The sequence below is a fragment of the Ictidomys tridecemlineatus genome, chromosome 4 (assembly GCF_052094955.1).
Source record: "Ictidomys tridecemlineatus isolate mIctTri1 chromosome 4, mIctTri1.hap1, whole genome shotgun sequence".
Classification (NCBI taxonomy): domain Eukaryota; kingdom Metazoa; phylum Chordata; class Mammalia; order Rodentia; family Sciuridae; genus Ictidomys; species Ictidomys tridecemlineatus.
In genome coordinates this window covers 80,147,032-80,159,643 of record NC_135480.1, presented here as the reverse complement: position 1 = coordinate 80,159,643, position 12,612 = coordinate 80,147,032, and the positions used below count along the sequence as shown (strand labels likewise).

Genomic DNA, 12,612 nt, shown 5'->3' with positions numbered 1-12,612 from the left:
CAAGTTTCCCTAATCTGGACAAAATTTACCTTGTAAGTAGAGAATACTCTGTCACTTCAAGGAAGAGTCCTGCCAGAGGCTGAACACTGAGCTCTTTGACTTCCCACACTGGGAGGGAGTCTGGCCAGTAAGATGCCTTCCATCTTGGAGTTCTGGGATTCTTTTATTGAGCTCCCGTATGTTCAGACCAAGATTAGGTTTTTAACCCCAAAGGTAGTCCATGAGAGAGCCAGTGGACATCCCAAGTAATATGAGCATGAAATATAAAAGGACCAACCTGTACAAAATGACCTCTTCACTTACCTGCCCAAGGACAGAATTTCTCAAGTTTCTTATTCTCTGGCTTTAAGACATTGTTAAAATGTATTCAATTCAAGAAAATGCTTACAAACTACTGAGAACATTTCAAAGAACATTGAAATGACTGGCAGAGGATACCACTGGCCAAATGTAAGATAACCCAGAAGAAAAAAATTATAAGGAGCATAATAGAGTAAAACATCTTAATTTTTTTTTAAAAAAAAATCAAAGTCTATCAGGACACTAAGAGAAAATGGGGATGATCAGGTACACAGAAAAGTAGCTCTTTACAGAGAAATGCCTGCCACCAATAAATTTAGAATGAGAACATTTAAAGTTCACCATTTTGCAGCCATCTATGAAATATAGGGGGATGCTAAGATCTATGTACACACTGTAGTTGGGTGGTAGTGCAGTCACGTGGTCTCTAAGTAGTACCTTACTAAATTACAAGGGAGAATGTACCATTGTTAAGGTACCACATACCACCCAAGGGATCTAACTCAATCATGGGACAAACTCACATGATTAGTTAGTCTCCAGGAGTGATGCCACAAGAAAACATCACTTTTGCAGTTTTGATTTGTTTTTTACTTTTATTCTAAACAAATAAATCTGGAGTACAGCTCTAAAATTTTAATGTCATGAAATCCCCCCTCACAAAAAAAGGTGGAGAAATCTTATTAGATTAAAGGACATGTCAAACAAATGCAGTAAGCAGCCCTTGATCAGATTTTACATGTAAGCAAAAAAAAAAAAAAAAAAACCAGTTTGAAGCATCATTTTGTAGTCAGTTGAAGGAATGTGAAAATATACCACGTTAATAAATAGTACTATAGGAAGTTAAAGTTTGGGAGTGGATCATGTTGTGCATATTTAGGAGAATGGCTTGTTCTTAGGTGAAGTGTCAGGATATCTGCAGCTTACTTACAAATGGTTCAGCAAAATAAAATTGAGAATTTTTTTTCAAGAAAGAAGCAAATATGGTAAACTATTAACCATTGGTGAATCTAGGAGAGTATATACTAATTGCACTCGACTTTCAACATTTAACCTTTTTTTTTTTTTTTCTAGTAGTAGAGTTTGAACCAAGGGCCTTCCTTGTGCTAAGCAAACATTCTTCCACTGAGCTATACCCCCAACCCTAACATCTTTTTTAATAATCAAAATTGGAGTGTCCAAGAAATTAAAGGAAGCAAATGTTTTCCTACTATCATATGTAACACAATAATTCGGATACAAGATATTCCAGCAGATATCAACAGGGTATATCTACCTGAAGTAGTATCAGATCCCCACAGGCTAAGTTGGCACCTGTGCTTCTGACCTAATGGCTATAAATCAGGGGTTTCCACATTCTGTCTTCTTGAAGTTCAATTGAGTTGCTAGAGCAGCTCAAAGAATTCAGAGAAACACTCAATTTACATTTACCCATTGATTATAAATGATATTACAAAGACTATAGATAAATAGATGCACAGGCCAAGGTATGTGAACCCGGCTCAGAGTTTCTATATCCTCTCAGGGCATACCACCTTCCAGATACTTCCATGTGTTCAGCTGTGCAGAAGCTCCCTGATCTCTGTCCTTTTGGGGTTTTATGGAAGCTTCTTAGGTAAGCATGATTGCTCACTTCATTGGCTACAAGTGATCAACTTGACTTGGATCCCTCTCCTGGCAGGGTTGGAGGTGGAGGGGCTGAAAGTTCCAATCTTGGTCTCTCTTGTGACCAGCACCCATCTTGAAGCTATCTAAGGGACCCCAACTCCAGTCATGTAAGCATAAAAAAGATACTTACCACTCCAGAGATTCCCAGAGGTTTAGGAGCTATGTGACAGGAACCAGGGACGCAAATCAATTATTTCTTTATTATATTACAATATTACAGGGAGAAATACATTTCTGTTACTTAGCAGCTTTTACTCTTGAAAGCAATTATTCCCAATTTTCGGCCTGGAATTTATTGGATTATTTTAGATACCCAGCCAGGCCTTAGAAGAGGGTTACAAATGGGATATGCTGGAGATGGGAGAGGACAATGAGAAAGCCCTGGAGAAGTGACAGGTATGGTCCCCTGGAGTCATGCAGCAGGGAAACTGGGAACCCAGAGAATGAGGGGGCTAAACAGGAAGTGGAGATAGAAACCAAGGATTGGGCTCCAAGTTTGTATCCTGCCCTGTTTACTCTCCAGGCTGGAGCCATCTTGACCACTCCTCTCCTTGTGTGGGAGGCATTTATCACAAGTTCTGTTCCCTCTGCTGCCAACTACTGGCCTTTGATTTGAGCATGGAGGTTAAATGTGTGAGTTTTGGAATTAGTGGCCCCTGCATAAATCTCAGTTTTGGTACTGTTGAATGTGAGGTAAATCCTTGATAGAATTACAATGGATCAGATGAGACCTCAAGGACAGGAAAAGTATAAAGCAGTTGGCAGAGGTCCTGGTGCATGGTACCTGCTTAGTATTTTGTGCTAACACACACATGCACACACACACACACACACACACACACACACACACACATACACACAGATACCCCTCAGCCAATGGCACTTCTCTTCAACCACATCTTCTGCTTGATGCCCCCTTGTCTCACCCATCCCCACATTCACATCCAGTTGGTCAGCATTCCCCACTTCCAAATGCATGTCCTAAATCAGATTGCTCTTTACCAACCTCCAAGACTGCCACCACTGTCTTTTATCTCCTTAGATAAGGAATCGCTTAACTGCTCCTCTTGTCCCCCAACCAGTGTGTTTTCAGTGGCAGATATTCTCAGCTTCCTGGGGAACATCACCCTTCTGCCTAAGCCTATAACTTCCCATCACCCCTGAGCACCTGAAATCATGACTTGGCTCCTGCCCACCACTCGAATCTCATCTCCTACAGCTTCCCCAGTGCTCACTGCTTTCTGGCACTCTGACGACTTTTCTGACCCTCACACTCATCCATGCTCATTCTTATCATGCCTTTTCTGTTCCTTCTGAAATCTCTTCCCCTGGGTCTTCACAGGGTTGCTTCCTTCTCCTCTTCCTTGTCCTTTAGGTCTCGGTTCAAAAGTCATTTCTTCAGCAAGATCTCCCTTGGCCATCTAATGCTGTTTATCACCTCACTATTATCCTTGTTTATTATTACTATTTTTTGAGGTACTGGAGATTGAACCCAGAGGATATACCACTGAGCTACATTCCCAGCTCTTTTTCATTTTGATAGTGTCTCACTAAGTTGCCCAGGCTAGCCTCAAACTTGTGATCCTCCTGCCTCAGTGTCCCGACTTTCTAGGATTAAAGGTGTGCACCACTGCGCCTGGCAATGTTCATTATCTTTACAGCACTTGTCATTACCTAAAACTACCTTGTTTGCTTGTTGATCCCTTGTGTGTCTCCCATATATAGTGTAAGTTAGACACAGGGAAATTTGTATCTTGTCCACCTTTACAGCATCAATACCAGAGCCTCTAACCATTCCTGGCATATAACAGATACTCAATAAATGCTTGTGGAAATAAATTAATGAGTTAAATAAGTTGACTAAAGTATAAGTTCATTACACTAAAGTGTAAGTGTGCCTGACATCTAGCACTCCATCCTGCAGGTCAGGGTGTGTCACTGTACATTCCCCAGTCCATCATCAATGCCACTGTCGAAGACGACATCCTGCTCTCCGTTGAATATTCCTGCCATGGGGTGCCCACCATCGAATGGAAGTACACGTCCAACTGGGGTGTGCAGAAAATCGTGGAATGGAAACCAGGGACTCAGGCCAACATCTCCCAAAGCCATAAGGACAGAGTTTGCACCTTTGACAATGGCTCCATCCAACTTTTCAGTGTGGGAGTGCGGGATTCAGGCTATTACATCATCACCGTGACAGAGCGCCTGGGGAGCAGCCAGTTTGGCACCATTGTCCTGCATGTGTCTGGTAAGACAGCCACAGGGGTCTGAGTCACCTCTGAACACAAGTGTGGGTGGTCGACTTCACAATATTAAAAAGGATCTGTCTTCTGCTTTCTCTCCCCACATCCCTAGAGATCCTCTACGAAGACCTCCATTTTGTTGCTGTCTTCCTTGCTTTACTCGCCGCTGTGGCCGCAGTATTAATCAGCCTCATGTGGGTCTGTAATAAGTGTTCATATAAATTCCAGAGGAAGAGAAGACACAAACTCAAAGGTAACATTTGGGGCCTTGTGATTATTCATTTGTGGTTTTGTGACCACAAGTGGCATGTGTTATCTTGTTCATACCAAGAAACCACTATGTGGCTGATTTCAATTCATTGACTTATCTTTTGCTTTGCAGAAAGCACAACTGAGGAGATTGAGCTACAAGATGTTGAATGCTAGTCAAGGCTGGGCCCAGTTACATTCCTACCTCAAGAGGAAAACATTATTTCCTAACCAAAAGAACAAACATAGACAATCTACTCTACAGCCTCTTGTGGTCCTGCCATGCAACCCATTCCTGCTAGGACAGCCAGAAGGTAACACAATGGACCACTTGGAGTTGAAGTTTACTGCTTGGACAAACTCAGTCCCAGGACTTCAAGAAGAGTGACTGGGGTTTGAGCCAGGAGCTTTGCTTGACTGAAGTTTCAGGGTCATGTTGACCCATAACCAATGATGAGGGACTGGCACTGACTGCGGCTCACAGAGCTTGCTCTGGCCCCAAGGATGGTCTGTTGGAGGAATCCCTGTGTCAGGATCCAGAGTATCTCCAGATTGGCTGATGTGCAGCCAGCATTGGAACATGCTTTCTGTGCCTTTGTGCTTATATCTGCTCTGGAAACTGCTGCACCCACCAACCTCCTATCTTGTACCTCAAAAGCACTGCTGTGAGAGCTATTGTGAGAAAATCTGAGGCTTTCGGACAATCTGCTGCCTCAGAGGCAGAGGTAAAAAGAGTCTAAGGGGGTGCTCTTGTGCTATAGTGAGCTGCTCAGAGGTGGGACCCTATAGCTTAGAGCTTTAAGGAGAGGAGCTTGATGCAAATCTGAGGGACCATCTATGGACATAGGAAACAGAATTTTTTTTTCTTCCTCTACCATTCCAAAATGAATTGGGTTTTCTCTCTCATAGCCCAGTTAGGTCAGTGTGAAGGAAAATAAGGCTCATTTTCACTATGGGCAGCATTGGTCTTCCTGGCAAGCTAGATTACGCCACCTGTGTGAAAGTTGAGCCTGCATATGGATGGTGCAACCAGGAACACAGTAATCTCAGGCTTAAGATCTGTCCTACTCAGTCATAAACACTTCATCTCCAGTCAAAAGCCCTTGTTCTCTCTCCTACCCCAGCTGAGGAATGCTTGGCTCTCACCTACCTCACAGTTAGGATATCAAGAGAAGCCCACAGTGTGTCTAGAGCACTCTGAGCAGTTTAAGAAAAGCATGAGAATCCTTCAAGGATATGGAAAGCTCTACTGGAAAATGCTATACTGAGTATTAGAAATTGAAATGCCTTGGGGTACAGAGGCTCCAGCTAATCTTGGGGATTGGATCCCAACAGGCCTTCATCCTTAATGTCTCCAGTTTGTGGTGATGTTTACCTGAAAATTTTTCCATCCCCACTTCCATTTGGCAAGCTCCAAAATCAGGCATGAGCTGGGCATGGTAGCACATGCCTAGTAATCCCAGCTACTTGTAAGGTTGAGGCAAGAGGATCTCAAGTTTAAGGCCAGCCTCACAACTTAGTAAGTCCCTGTCTCAAAATAAAAAATAAAAAGGTCTGGGAATGTAACTCTGTGGAAGAGTGCTTGCTTAGCCTGTGTGAGGCCCTGACTTCAATTCTCAGTAGAGAAAGAATCTGGGCTGGGGATGTGGCTCAAGCGGTAGCGCGCTTGCCTGGCATGCGTGCGGCCCGGGTTCGATCCTCAGCACCACATACCAACGGAGATGTTGTGTCTGCCGAGAACTAAAAAATAAATATTGAAAATTCTCTCTCTCTCTCTCTCTCTCTCTCTCTCTCTCTCTCTCTCTCTCTCTCTCTCTCTCTCTCCCTCTAAGAAAAAAGAAAAAAAAAAAAGAGAAAGAATCAAAATAAAGGTAGGTATGAATTTATCTCCCACTCTCATTTCTCTCTCCAATAATTGTGGTTTCAGACCAAAGATACTGTCTCAATTATGATGGAGGCTGAGGTATTAGCAGTGTTCCCAGGCCTCAATTGCAAATTCATGCATGCAAAAGTGCTAAGACATTCCTTTTCTTCTTCTTCCTTTCAGATTCCCAATGTATATCTTTTCTGCTCCCATGTAGCACGTAGGAATTGCCTGGAGAAATCCATTAGATTAGACCTTTCCATACATAATGAACCCAGAGCTACAGGAAGAGGTCCTTTGGAGTATTCAGATAGCAACTGGTAGTGATCTAATGAAGGACTCCAAAGGCACTACCATACTAGATTCCAAAGACAAGAGAGTAGCAAGTTTACACAATGGACATGTAGCTCTAGCACCTGGTATGCGGCAGGAACTCATCTTCAGGTCACCTTTGTATACACACATCCAAACACACACTCTTAATGGCCCTTTCCCAGACAGTAGAGGAACCAGGCCCCGTGCCAGGACAGTTTCTGCACAGCCATGGAGAAACAGGGTGAGGCATACCAGAGAAAAAGGGGATCAAGGATAAGCTGCTTATGTCTTTCTCCTCTTTCTCACAGGAAGCCTATAGCAGAGTTTGGAGTTGGGTGCTGGGGAGTGTGTGCTTCCTCTTTCACATTATCTGCTCTTCAGAACTCCACTGCTCAGTTTGTCAGGAGTCAGGGATGGTGAGCTTCAGAGTAAAAGGAGAAATGGAAAAAGACACTCAGAGGAGACCCCCACAGGCACACTCAGATGTAAATTAAATTGCCCCCAAAGAATCTCATAAAGGTTATTTTCATAGCTTTCCATTTCTTTGAAAGGCTGATTTATTTGTGCACTTTTAAAGCTATCCTATTTTTATATCTCACAACCTAAGGTTTTTGTCTGTTGTTAAAAAAGAAAATATTAAATCATAGGGCTTGGCCAGTGTAATGTTAAGTTATAAGTTGTTTCAAACTGTGAAAAAATGTTTCAAAGAATGAAATAAAACCTGAAGATAAAGTCCGAGTCTTTTATGTGAGCTCACTCCTGCCAAGAACTCAAAGGCTCTGGGTAATGTTCCGAGCATACAAAAAGAATCTAACACAGCCATGAGTCTGGCACATATTTTAAATGACAATGGAACTAATTACATTGGTTTAAACAATAAACATTTTAGCACTTCAGAAAAACACCTTATTAGCACAACAGTTCTCTCTGTATTGTAGCCAGAAGAACCAATTTGAAATTTGTGCTTCTAGAATATTAATTGTAATTCTAGAGTCCTTCTGCCTCTGGACAGGGCTTAAACTAGGAGTGTACCATCTAGTTCAGTGGTGCATAAATTGTCCTACAGAACAGACAAGCTTTGTCAACAACATCTTCTCAGTTATGATCTAAGAATCCAAAAAAGTATATATTGTACTTTCTCATTTCCTGATGTTCTAGATTTGTAAGGAAAATTGAAACAGAGAATCCACGACCTCTGAAGCCCACATAAGATGGGTAAATAACTGAAAGCATTTCAGGCTTACTCTGATTTGAAGCAGTACCACACAGAGGAGGAACAAAGACAGTGAGAAGTAAGATTATCACAGTGTCTTGTCCAGTGCAGGAATATAGAGACAAAGCCTAAAAGAAAATTCCACTCAGAGGGGCTGGATAAGCATAACAATGGGTAGAGAAAAGGTGACAGTATGAAGTGCCAAGGAATGACCAAGGAGCCAAATATGATAGGGTAGACCACCCCCCAGAGATGTTACACAGTCTCCTTGGCAATCCTAGAAGAAAGTGGAAACACTTGGTCTCTTGCTGCTATCAGCATTTACATATCCAGCCCAGGTGTCTTGTACCCAGTTCCTAGGGAGGCATCAGATTCATCTACTTGATTGAAAGCAGAGCAAATCCTGAGGTTGTTGTCAGCACGACCATCCATAAATCAACTCCCACTAACAAATGGTGTGAATTGCCAGTGTGTATGGCTTTCTGCACATCTGAATCCACCCATTGCAGGCAGAATTTCCGATCCTTAAGGAGAAAGAATATGGTTGCTGAGGTCACTATTTCCAAAACTTTTAAAAAATCAGGTGAGTGCCCAGAGTCATGAGCCACCACTGCTGCAGTCACAAGCATGGGTGCTATGGCATCTGGAGTTACAGTGAATGATGAAGTCATCAAAGTTTTTAATGACATGAAAGTAAGGAAATCTTATACACAAGAGGAGATCTGAGAAAGAAAAAGCAGTTTTCTTCTGTTTAAGTGATTAAAAAAATATAAATAATTATAGAGGAAGCAAAGATTATTTTGGTGGGTGACATTGGTGATATTGTGGAGGACCCCTACACATCTTTGTGAAGTTGCTACCTCTGAATGATTGCCGATATGCTTTGTAGGATGCCCCATACAAAACAAGAATGTAAGAATGAAGACCTAATATTCACATTCTGGGCTCCTGAAAGTGCCCTCTGCTTCATGCTAAGCTTAAAGATGCCATTAAAAAGAAATTTTACAGATATTAAACATGAGGGGCAAGTAAATGGCTTGGATAATATTAAGGACCAGAGAAAGTGAGAGACATTGTAGTAGTTTTACTTGAAGGAAAATGGTTAAAAAATGGCAGTCAAGTGCCACCTGGATCTTAAGGGGATTTCATTTCTCCTCTCCAGTCCATTGGGATTGCATTAGATTTTGATTTTGAGAGCTTTCCACTGGGCCCTTCCAACACAACGAATGAGATATAATTTATTTAAGATCCTGTCAATGTTGGCTATTAGACTCTTTAACATGGTTACTTTTACTTAGAATACAAAGAATGTTTTCCTGTCTTATTTTAGCCCAAACAACTGGTTATATACCTCCCTATACTACAATGAATGTAACTGTCCATGTGAATAGCTCAGAATCTGTACAGTGTAAGCAGATTGAATGTCCTGAGAGTATTATCCATTGGTCAGATGGTGAAATTGTAGTTCTGTGAGGCACTGGGGCACTCATATATCTCACCTGCTTTGGCAAGCCTTTTTTTTTTTGTGACATGGCAGCATGAATATAATACTATGCATTAGAGGCACTGTTTTTTATGATGAGCTTAATTCCCCAAAAGAAATGCCAATTAAGTTTCATTAACTGTGTCATCAATTTATCTAGTACCTGACTGTTCATTCCTATTATCTGCATTTCTTCTTAAAAGAAATAGTTGTTATTAATGCCTTTTTGATTTCCATTGAAATCACTTCTGAATAAATGTAGGAATTTTGTTTACCATGTGAGTCTGTCAAAATTAAAGATACTTTGAATATAATCATGATGGCAATTTCTTTATAATAAAGAGCCTTAGATGAAACATTGTTTTAAGGTCAAATTCCCTACCCTTACAAAAATGGCCACGTTGCAATAAAAATGGTAGCTTATTAAAAAAAAAAAACAGGTATGTGTGTTTGGTTTTGGTTTATTACAAAGGTGATAAATCCTTCTTGAAAATTCAAATGATAGTTAAGTCCATACATAAAGTAAACGTCCTCCCTTTAAACTCTACTTCCCAGAGGGAACAATAGTTAAATTTGATGTGTATCCTTCTAGATTGGCTTATAAACTATGATATAACATATTCAACCTATTTTCTTTTTAGTCAAATTGGATTCTATTATACATATTACCCTTCAACTTGCTTGATTTTCCTTAAGGGGTTTTGGGTATTATTTTGTGTCTCTATCTTTTCCTCAATTCTATTCTTTCTCTTTCCTGCACAAGGCAATCTACAGCATGGATATATTATAATTGTTCACTGAAAAACTATTTTTTGTTTCAAATAATATATACAAAAATAAAAATCTTAGATAAACTTTCTATGACATTAAACGAGTTCCTTCAACCTACATGATTTCTTTACTCTTGCTAACTAATGCATTTAATTCTATCTCCTTTGAGTCTCTTCCTCTTTCAAGGAATTCAACATTTTATAATATAAGTGGATTTTATGTAAAGTTTATTGGAGACTGAATATTTGATGGTGAGAGAGGGGATATTACTAATGTGGCTAATGTGAAATTTTGCAAGTTTTAGCTTTAGATTTGGCCTTTAAAAGTGCATGCACAGGTAGGTTAAATTCTTTTGGTGTAACAGGTTTTTATGCAAAATACTTTTCCTTCAGGTACCTCATAGTTTACCTACTTTAGTAGAATTTTTTCTACCAAACAATGTGAACTTACCCAGTTTCCTGTGCCAATTAGAATTTCTGATCAAATGATATCAGGGATATTACTTTGAGTTGAAAGTGTTCTAGTAAATAAGTCTGGTGAAGTTTGAGAGAGTGGATATACTATTTCAACTAGGCTTTTCCAAATACTGAACACATGATAGTTCTTCCTAGCTGACTTTTTGAGTCCCAAGCAACTCAGATTGGGTGGGTGCACTTATAAAGAAAGTTGAAAGAAAGGCCATGAATAATTTGAGTAAAATAGGAGATTCTGACATTCTCTCCTTGGCACACTCACTAAATTATCAGTCTGTATGTCATGTTTATATCTCAAACTTCTTCCTCATCTGTCAAATTTCAAGTCAAATAGTCTATTCTACTACATACACACACACACACACACACACACACACACGGGCACAAAATTTCTATACACCAATTCACCACCAGCAAATAGGAAGATGAAGCTGTAACACGGAAGTTTTTCTGGTTTCTAAGCAAGGGAAACCAGATTATGGCAACTAACAAATGATCTCTACTTTTAGAGAAGTAAGAATGAACACCTGAACCAGGGGCTCCTCTAGTATTATCTAATTATTCTTCCTCTTAATGAAGGACATTTAGATTGGTCCCTTCACTTTTATAGTCTTCTTTGATAATCCTTATACAATCTTTTATGAATCTCTTCCTGGAGCATTTCTACAGGATAAGTTTCTATCAGGAGACAGTAAACTTGAGAACAATGCAAAAGCTATGACTTCTAAGCAGCACTTGCATTATGGTGCTGTGTAAACAGATTTCTCTGTTGTGAATTGCCTTTATGTCTATAAGACTTGGGAAAGTTATCATCCTAAAGTGAAATTCAAAGGCTTTATTTTTAGCCCCAAGTATGTCAGGCATCAAAGAACAGGATTTGGGATGTTAAGAGTGAACAAATTAAAGGCAGGGAGTAAGGAGAGAGGTAGACTACAAAGCAGGGTTTTAAAAATTAACTGGAAAAACTCCTAAATCTTCCTATCCACAGAAGCACTCCTGGTTTTCAATCATTTACAAAACATTTACAAATAGGAATATTGGACATTCTGAAATACTTTCTCCAGATTATAAATAAAGCTGGTACTGTTTTTCTAACTTCTAATTGGTTTGACTCTTAGAACCATAGTTGCTTAATGCTTTATATTTATGAAGTACATTGGAATTTGTGTGGGTATTCATTTATTCAATGAAGTACATTAGAATTTAAGATCCATTATCAATCTTATTGAAAGTTGAGGTTGAGGAGAGGTGTCCTTGTCCCCATTAATAAGTAAGGAAACAGGCTCAGAGGGTGGGTAAATTTGCCAGGCTTATAGCTAGCTAGTAGCAGAGCAGACATTCAAAGGTAGTTCTTTTGCCAACCTGATAAATGCTTGTTAAGGAACTAAGTGTTTTTTCTCCTGTCAACCAAGTTCCACAGTATGTCCTTCCATATTAAGGTAATTCACAATGGAATGTCAAACTGGAAAATGGAAATAAACATAAGGCATAGGAATTGCTAACAGAAACTAAGCTGTCATTTTCCCCATCCTCATTTGCTTCAGTTTCTACTATCCTCTAGGTAAGTAATGGCTTTTATTAAAGTGACTAAAACAAATGGGGAAAGGAGGACATATGATTCTGAGTCTATAGAATTTAAAAGAACCTGTGCATTCTCCTCAAAGGGTGGTCCTGGTCCGTGAGCCACTACTGGTTCACAACAGAATAAGCACAGAAACAAAGCATTCAGAAAGTTTTATATTTTACAGAAACTTTATGTCTATGATAATCCAATAAAGGGAGTTTTGTATCTTTTTTAAGTTTCATTTTTCTAGTAATTAATTTTTATTAGTTTACCAAACTATCGATCTACAATGGAGGGAAATTTAATAACACAAAATGAAACTGGTCCTCCAGAGACTTTGATTTCACTGTGCCAGTGTGAGCCTTAAAAAAATCACAAGACTCATGTGACTAGAATTGTACCTGTTAGCCTGGCAAATTTTGTGGGCCACCATGATTTTTGAAGCACTAAAGATTTTTAAAATAAC

At 39.8% G+C, this 12,612-nt stretch overlaps 1 protein-coding gene across 1 annotated transcript in view; it reads left to right on the top strand.

Moving 5' to 3' along the window:
- The window catches only part of Vstm5 (V-set and transmembrane domain containing 5), a 28,115-nt gene extending 20,741 nt beyond the window's left edge, over positions 1 to 7,374 (top strand). Inside the window, exons 2-4 of the mRNA XM_078046880.1 lie at positions 3,893 to 4,219; positions 4,327 to 4,467; positions 4,597 to 7,374. Coding sequence (XP_077903006.1) covers positions 3,893 to 4,219; positions 4,327 to 4,467; positions 4,597 to 4,640 — 512 coding nt within the window. The 3' untranslated portion in view covers positions 4,641 to 7,374. The remainder of the gene's footprint in view (positions 1 to 3,892; positions 4,220 to 4,326; positions 4,468 to 4,596) is intronic.
- Positions 7,375 to 12,612: the final 5,238 nt, after the last annotated feature.